General features: G+C 35.7%; 1 protein-coding gene across 2 annotated transcripts in view; it reads right to left on the bottom strand.

The window, feature by feature from the left end:
- Window positions 1–270: 270 nt before the first annotated feature.
- The window catches only part of CAAP1 (caspase activity and apoptosis inhibitor 1), a 51,348-nt gene continuing 42,141 nt past the window's right edge, over window positions 271–9,477 (bottom strand). For both annotated transcript variants that reach the window (XM_032138552.2, XM_058431701.1), the window contains exon 6: window positions 271–2,206. In XM_032138552.2, the coding sequence (XP_031994443.1) occupies window positions 1,860–2,206 (347 nt within the window). In that variant the 3' untranslated portion in view covers window positions 271–1,859. The remainder of the gene's footprint in view (window positions 2,207–9,477) is intronic.

Here is a 9,477-nt window from a genome sequence, read left to right as displayed (position 1 = left end):
CTGATTACTTAAACGGCAGCATCAGATCGATACATGGTATTTTCCCATTACTTAGGCATTTCTAAAGCAAACATTCCCATTCTCTAAAGCCATTCATTTTCAAAAAGCTCTCAAGTCTTTCGACATTTTAAAAGAAGATAAAAAGCTGATTTTCCAAGGTAGGGAATTAAGTAGCCTCTAATTTGTTCTGTTCATTCTACCTCACACATATCCACTCCAGTCAAATGTCCTGTAAACCATTCTGCATAGAGTAGAACAGACACACAATGCTTCATGAAGGTGGAGACTTTAATCATCTACAAAGCCCTCAGACCTGTTTTACTTTATATGTTTAATCATACAGATGCCATCTACAGTATTTTGTAATTAGTAAGCAGCAATACAGTTTATTCTGTACTACTTTAGCATATTAACTATTACTTTAAGTTGAAATAGAAAAATTATATCACTGTCTTTTCATCTTGAAGCAGTAACAATGAACTCATAACTCAAATCTGTTTACCAGCTTAAGAGAAGCATTTAAAATCATATAGGCTTTTTCTATGCTTTATTAGAAAGATTTACGGAGGGGAAAAAATGGTAGAATTATTCCAAGGCATGTTCAGGAACAACAACAACAAAAAGAATTTGTAACTGAAATTCCAGCGTTTCATAAATGTCCTCTATTTCCATTTAAAAACTCTCTAAAACTAACATAATTAAAGCAGCTAATAAAACACAACCCCTGCAACTTTTATACATAAGTCCTCATACAGTATTTGTTATCAAATATAGAAACAACAGTTCCAGATTTATGTTTTTTGAAAAAATTAATTTATTTTAAGTTAAGGATTTCTATGTAAATTTATTTTGGTATCAAACAACTGCAATTAGTGATGGGAGGATAAAAGCATCCCTAATTGTGGAAGGATGGTAATTTATTTACAAAAACTATACAAAATTAGATTATAACAACAACTTATCAAAGGTTCCTGAAATTAATTTTGTTTTTGAAAAAGTATCAAAAGTCTTCAGATCCAGAATGATAGCATTTTATTATTTCTGATTCATGGAATTATAGCACATCAGATCTTTAAGCAACTACATCAGATAAAATCCTAGATAATAAAATATTCTTCATTTCCTGACAGCTTGGAATGTAAATGAAAACTTGTTCCATTTTTATTAAAGAAAAAACCTAGAATAATGCATCCAATGGTATCAAATACCTGTTAGAATGGCGTGTCTGCTATAATTAAACATGGGCAATTAGTTCTACATAAGTTAAAAATTGCCTTAAATTAATTCCTTCCTTTAATAAAAAAGTTTTTCTCAGTCATTTCAGATCTCTGTTATTCGGTTTTAACTAGGAAATTTGCATCTACATAAGGAATCTTCAAAATAGTATATATTTAAAAAGTGCATATAAGCAAAACTAAATTTCTCAAATTGTTAACAAATTTAAAGCAATAATTTAATATTGTATTGTAAAATATAAGTAGCCTTAAGAGAAGCATGCTTGGTCAATCTTTTGCTTTTAGGTTTGGTGCCCAAACATTTAAAAATAAAGAAAAAAATACCACGACTCTTTGCTAATGGCTTTTAAGATTTGCAGACACAGCTAAATACTCATCTAACAAAGTATCCAGGCTATCCAACTATATTGCCATGAATTCATAAGACAGTAACACACATTTATAATATAAAAGTAGTCAAAAAAATAAAAAGGAACAGCTACAGGTATTTTAGGGCTAAAATGAATTGACCTAATAAGGATTACATGAGAAATAACATATAAGACCCCAAATAAATTTTAGATACAAAATTAAATGATGTGGCTTTGTTCAAACATACCTAAAATTCAAACTCAAGTTAAATACCTAGGCTGGCTTTTTTATATCACCAGCTTTCATTAGGGCCTTAATCGCTCTTGCCCTCATCTCAAGTTCTAGCAGCTCCAGTTGCTGTGCAGAAGGTTGAACATCTTCTGGTGGAGGAACAGCCAGGGTGGCTGCTTTGGGTTCGTTTGGGCTAGACTCTGCCAGTCCTAGAATCTCATTCACACTTTTCTCAATGTCTTTCTCCAGGTCATCTATCTGACCAGCTTCACTTTGGACTGTATTTTCTGGTGCCTCGGGAGCAGCTGCTTCTTCGTTGCATGGGCCTTCTATGTCGCTGTCATAAGCATCTGCATTTATACTGAGTACATCACTATCTTCCCCTTTTCCTGTAACAAAAAAAGGAGAAAGATCCATGTAACCTAAATACCATGGGTCAAAATTTCCTTACTGTTTATAATTTAAAAACTGCTTTGATCCCACCTCCCACTATGGAGTCCCAAACACATTCCATAATCCCCATGCCACCCTCTTTTCCCCTGACTCCTCAACCTTCAAAGCAGATCTAATGTAATGTAAATTCAAATGTATTTTTCATTCTAATTAGTAGAACATGGAAACATTAAGAAATTTCTTCCATCATATGCAGTATCCATGATCTATTTTCCTAATTAAAATGTCATATTTTATATCACCGTAAAGCTTCTGCACTACAAAATGAAAGCTGACATTGGAAATCCTCTGGATAGAGTATGGCTTACTATTCAAGTAGTAAAATTTCATTCTAGAAGGTGTTTAAATACTTTGCTTTATAAACTACAAAAAAGAAAAAGTATCATCAGCAAGCAGGACAACCTATGCATTGCAATTATCCCAATCTTTTCATATGCTTTTTCAAACACTTTGTTCCGAATCAATAAATTAAAGAAGAATGCCTAAGGCCATTTTCTAAGGTAGTGTGTTTTAATAACGAGGATTTTAATTAACAAAGTTAGTACAACATAATTTTAAAAAATGCATTTGTTATAAAACTTCTATAACTGATGCTCAGAACATGAATAAACACAGATTATGGCTCTCGACCACCTTGTTCTTGGCATTGAATACTACCCAATTCCAGGCATCGTTTGCAACTTTGAGTACTCACTTACATTCCTAATTAATTTACCTTTTAAATATTGAGTTTTTTTTTTTTTTTAAAGTCATGATCCCCAAAATGTTAGCTTTCCCTAATATAAGAAAGCTTTGACAGCAGTTTCCTTACAGTAGGGAAAGCTTCTTTACAAAACATAGATTGACGGATGGTAAATTCTGATAACAGACTGTACAGGAAGGACATAAACAATTATACTCCATTGGTTTTATAACCAATGATGATTTACTGACCTTCAGTGATCCTCCTACATGCTTATAATTGAAAAACCACCCCCTATTCCAAAATTAAAGTGGAAAATAAAACAAAAAATTATTTTTGTGTCCATAAATAGAACTTGTAAAAATAAGATTATCATTTTATTTGATGGCAAAGAACATTTTATATATGTCCGCAAAGCAACAAGTATTTCCAAATAGCATAAAAAACTACAGAAAATTGAATAAAACCTTTTGTTTTAAGAAATAATATTTTATACAAGTATTCTAACTTGAGACTAAAATAGATTTAAGAAAATAAGGCCAGGCGCGGTGGCTCATGCCTGTAATCCCAGCACTTTGGGAGGCTGAGGTGGGCAGATCACCTGAGGTCAGGAGTTTGAGACCAGCCTGACCAACATGGAGAAACCCCGTCTCTACTAAAAATACAAAATTGGCCGGGCATAGGGGCGCATGCCTGTAATCCCAGCTACTCGGGAGGCTGAGGCAGGAGAAGCACTTGAACCCGGGAGGTGGAGGTTGTGGTGAGCCAAGATCGTGCCATTGCACTCCAGCCTGGGCAACAAGGGTGAAACTCCGTCTCAGAAAAAAAAAAAAAAAAAAGAAAGAAAGAAAAGAAAGTAAATTCTAAGTTGTTCACAGCCTCAAAAAATTAACTTTAGTGTCTACCAGGCTTCACCTAAAATTTAAAGTGTATAGTCACTGATTCTGAATAAGAAACTACAGGCTGTATAAAATATTTTAAAATACAAATTTTTGAAAAATGTGACTTGTTTTTCAGACTAGAGGTTGTTGCGAGATAATGAATGAAGAGCTGAATAATATAATGAGGGGGTGGAGAAGAGGTAAACTGGTAGTTGATTCAGAGGCTTGATCAGACTCAGGTTCAATCTTCTGGTAAGAATATTTAGAAGTGACGTTGTGTACTTCCAGCACATAATATATAATTGCTTTTCTTTTTGTGATCATGTCAGTATCCATTGGGACTGGGTATTGTCTACAGTGGCTGATGAGAATACTCTTGATTCCCTGAACCTAACCATTGTAATGCTTTTGTTTGTAATCTAGTTTTTTTCTGTGGAAACTTTCAGGAATTTTTTTTATTCTTGAATTCTATTTCATAGGATGTGTCTTAGGTTTGATGTTCTACTCTTGGCAAGCCCTTTCAGGGTGACGGCCTTCTTTACCGCCTAACAGTTTTATCCAGATTATTTCTTTATTTTCCCTTTCCACTGTCTACTTTCTTGCTTTCTGACTTATTCTGTCACTTTATCAAGTCCCTGCTCAAATGGTACCTTATCAGATCACAGTGATCACTCTCTGTGAAAGTGTCATCCTGCTACTATCTTCTTATCCTGTTTTATTTTTCTTCATTGCACCTGACATTTTTATGTATTTTTACTATCTCTCTACTACTTAAATGTAGGGCAGAGATTTTTGTTGTTGTTCCCTGCTGTTTCCTTGGTGCTTAAAACAGTGTCTTGTACACAGTAGGTGCTCAGTAATATTTGTTGAATTATACTCAGTTCATGTTGGACTTCATGAGTTGTTCATCTCTTAACATTTATTGCACATTTAAAAATATTTTTCTTTTCTGGATTTTGAGATATTTCCTTAACATTATCACCCAGCAACTGCTGAATATTTGCTTTTTCTGTCACCCAGGCTGGAATGCAGTGGCACAATCTCTGCTCACTGCAACCTTCACCTCCAGGGTTCAAGGGATTCTCCTGCGTCAGCCTTCTGAGTAGCTGGGATTACAGGCATGTGCCACCACACCCGACTAATTTTGTATTTTTAGTAGAGACGGGGTTTCACCATGTTGGTCAGGCTGGTCTGGAACTCCTGACCTCGTGATCCACCCACCTTGGCCTCCCAAAGTGCTGGGATTACAGGTATGAGCCACCACGGCTGGCCGATATCTGTAATTTTAAATTCTAACAATTCTTGGTCTCTGGCTTTTTTTCATTACACCCTGTTTTATGGCTGCAGTGTCCACATTAGTCTCTCTAATAAGGATATTAAATGTACTCTCTTCTTCCCCTTTCTCCAAAAGATTATCTTCTGATCTCTGAATTTTATTTCTTCTTTTGTTTATCTTAGTCCTTCATTTGTTTTAGCTATGTTTTTCTGGTAGCTGGTTTGGTTTTTTTGAGCAGTTGTTTATTTCTCTAACAGATCTTTTTCTTTGATGTAAAATGGATGAGGGGTAGGCCTCTCAGAGTAGAGTGCTTGGATATATGGCCGTGAAAAGGAGGGAAAGGAGGAGGAGTTCAGTTGGCTTAATTATTCAAAATGAATTTAATTTTAATTGCCATGTTGTTTGTTCCACAGCCAATTCTTCTTTCTTTCCAAGACTCAAGAAAGAGTTACACTTACCGGCTGGGCACGGTGGCTCACGCCTGGAATCCCAGCACTTTGGGAGGCCGAGGCAGGTGGATCACGATGTCAGGAGTTCAAGACTAGCCTGGCCAAGATGGTGAAACCCCATCTCTACTAAAAATACAAAAATTTGCTGAGCGTGGTGGCAGGTGCCTGTAATCCCAGCTACTCGGGAGGCTGAGGCAGAGAACTGCTTGAAACCAGGAGGCAGAGGGTGCAGTGAGCCGAGATTGCACCACTGCGCTGCAGCCTGGGTGACAGAGCAAGACTCTGCCTCAAAAAAAAAAAAAGAAAAAAAGAAAAAAGAAAGAGTTACACTTATCTATGGTGTCTTTGGCTATGATTTTCCTTTCTTTTGTCAATTTGATCCTACTTACATTTTGTGAAAACCATAAAATTTCTTGTCTTTACATTATATCTTTTTTTGTTATACTGTAAATTCATTCTTTCTTTTAACGCTTTTTACAGTTCATTCTTGTAAAAGGTTGAAGAAATACACGTTCACAGAGCAAAATGGGAAAATTAATTTTTCTTCTTTTTTTTTGAGACAGAGTTGCACTCTTGCTGCCCAGGCTGGAGTGCAATGGCACGATTTCAGCTCACCACAACCTCCACCTCCCGGGTTCAAGCAATTCTCCTGCCTCAGCCTCCCGAGTAGCTGGGATTACAGGCATGTGCCACCATGCCTGGCTAATTTCGTATTTTTAGTAGAGACGGGGTTTCTCCATGTTGGTCAGGCTGGCCTTGAACTCCCGACCTCAGGTGATCTGCCTGCCTCAGCCTCCCAAAGTGCTGGGATTACAGGCGTGAGCCACCGAGCCTGGCCAATTTTTCTTCTTCTTTTACTCCCCTTCCCAGAAGTAATCACTGTTAATAATTTAGGGTACTTATTTTATATTTAACAAAAACATAATTATCACTCTTTGGCTTACTTTTTTGACTTAAAAATATATCTTGGTCATTTTTTTTTCATCTTAGCAATGTACTAGCTTCTTTTATAGACAGATGAAAATCCTCATTTTTACTAGTAATAAAAAGCAATATTTTGTTTTAATTTACATTTATCTGATTAGAAATTAGGTTCAGCATTCTTTTCCACGTGTGTATTGCCTTCTGTATTTCCAGTTTTGTGAAATATCTGACTTGTTTCTACCCTTTGCCCATGTTTTTGTTTCTTAATAATACCCAGATTCTATATATTCTTATTTTTGTCCTTTTTTTGTAGTTTTCCTGTCTTATAATTTTATTTATGGCGGTTTTTTTTCTCAGAAATATTAACATTTAGCTAAATCTGTTGATTTTTTTTCCTTTGTTTATTCCCTATTTTGTGGTTTACTTTGGAAGGACTCCTGTTTATTAGTTTTGTCATCAGTTAATTTACAACTTATGTTATTATTTTAAGTATCCCTCTTCTGTCACTTCAGTGGGTTCTTGGTAGGGATGGGAAGTAGATACGTATGTTCAATTTGCTATCTTTAGCGGAAATTCACACCAGTATCTAAATAATCCATGTTCTGGAGTTTTTCTTGGCTTAATTTAATAATTCACTATCAGGAGGTTTCACAAGCATATCACTGAAAACACTAGATATAATCTTATGCATAAGAACTGTTTCTGATAAGCTGAATTATTATCAACTAGAATATTTATAAGTCCCATCAAGGTTTAAATACTTTAGCATAATTTAAAAGTTCCTTTTATTTTTATAATTCAAAATGTTTGTGATGTGATTAATAGTTTTTATATGTGGCCAGGCACGGTGGTTCATGCCTGTAATCCCAGCACTTTGGGAGGCCAATACAGGCAGATCATGAGGTCAAGAGATCGAGACCATTCTGGCTAACACAGTGAAGCCCCGTCTCTACTAAAAAATACCAAAAAAAATTAGCCAGGTGTGGTGGTGGGCACCTGTAGTCCCAGCTACTCAGGAGGCTGAGGCAGGAGAATGGCGTGAACCCAGGAGGTGGAGCTTGCAGTGAGCCAAGATTGCACCACTGCACTCCAGCCTGGGCGACAGAGCAAGACTCCATCTCAAAAAAAATAAATAAATAAAATAAATTTTAAAAAATTGTTCTTATATGTTTGTTTACTTTCGTTGGATATTCTATTTAAAACTTTTAACAGAAAGCAAACCTATGCCACAAGTATTTTCTTTTATCTAATTTAGAGAATCCCACAGCTCTCACGCACTGAGGTTTGTTATAGATGATAACAAAAACAGTGGTATTACATTTTAGTTTTTTCTATTATGTGGCACACTCGTTTTTATTTATATTAGGAGTATATTACTTTTAGAGAGATTGGGTCTTATGTTGTTTATTTTTTCTCCTTGCTAATAAAATGTTTAGAGTGTTGGCTGTTCTATTTAGCTGCCAAATATTTTGCCTTTATGGTTTTATCCCATATTCACAACTATGGCTCACTGAATAACATAAACATATATTCCTCTGAAAAATTATTCCATTTATTTATATGTCAGTGATGAATCTGAGTAGTGACTGATTCATTTTGCTGTCTAGACACTAAGTCTAGGTGGATTCGTTTATTTAAAAAATCTTCAGTACCTGGGTGCGGAGTTTGAGATATGAATCAAGTTGGTAGGACTGAAGATAGCAGGAAAACAAGAGAAATAGTGAAAGTATACAGGCTAGATGACAGTGTAATACAACGAAGGTACACTGGTGAGTAGCTAGCCAAAGGATCAACTATAAGGGATCGTATTGTTTAAAGTTAACTTTAGTTCTTTCGCTGCTCTGTAACATGAGTAACTTAGATCTAAGTTTTTATTTGCTCTCTTTCCTGTGCCACTTTGATTATTATGTCTCTAGTTAATAGTCTGAATTTTCATTCTTATTATTGTTAACTGCATTTTTTATATTTTACCTCAGGCCCAACTGTCTTTTATTTTTCTTGGTGGATTACAATAACGTTAGTTTAACATCATGCATACATCAAAACTGTTTTTATTTCCTTTTTTTCCTTTAGGTATTTTTAAAAAAGCTTAAATTAAGTGGGCTTAAAGTACTAGCAGTGACTTTGTAGAACCCAAACACCTCTTTAGTTCATAAACAGATTTTTGACATTTTACCATAAACCGTGTTATATGATTGCTTCTAATAGTAAAACTTTTTTTTTTTTTTTTGAGATGGAGTCTCACTCTGTCACCCAGGCTGGAGTGCAGTGCATGATCATGGTTCACTGCAAGCTCCGCCTCCCAGGTTCACACCATTCTCCTGCCTCAGCCTCCCGAGTAGCTCGGACTACAGGCGCGTGCCACCACACCCGGCTTATTTTTTGTATTTTTTGTAGAGACAAGGTTTTACCGTGTCAGCCAGGATGGTCTTGATCTCTGACCTCGTGATCTGCCCCCTCAGCCTCCCAAAGTGTTGGGATTACAGGCATGAGCCACCGTGCCCAGCTAGTAAAACAATTTTTTAACAAAACTTTGTGAAAACTTATTTTAATGCTTTATTAAAATAGGTATCACATTACCTGTTATATTTCTTACTACTGACTAGACTTTATTTGAAGGAGTAGAAATAATTTACCTCACTTGTTCCTGAAAACTCTCTCACACACACACACACACACACACACTTACACACACACGTACGTGGGCAGAGTGGGGGTTGGAGAGACAGAACATGACTACCCCAAAAATGTTGAGATCTTTGAATGAGTTATTTGAGGATGAAGTTACTTCTTTAGAAAGAAGGTACAAGTTTTACCTCTTCTATTTGAGGATCATGATTGATAGGGAAAACCCTATAATTCCCTAATACCAAAAACGAGAGTAAATTATCTTTGGAAATGTATTAGTAAGTTTGCAGATGATGCTTTTAAAAATGAGTTACTGACTGATTCTACTGGAATGATGAAAATTAAGAAATACTGAAATGACTTGAAG

This window comes from Hylobates moloch, unplaced genomic scaffold (genome assembly GCF_009828535.3).
Source record: "Hylobates moloch isolate HMO894 unplaced genomic scaffold, HMol_V3 SCAFFOLD_19, whole genome shotgun sequence".
Lineage (NCBI taxonomy): Eukaryota > Metazoa > Chordata > Mammalia > Primates > Hylobatidae > Hylobates > Hylobates moloch.
This window is presented reverse-complemented; position numbering and strand designations above follow the sequence as displayed.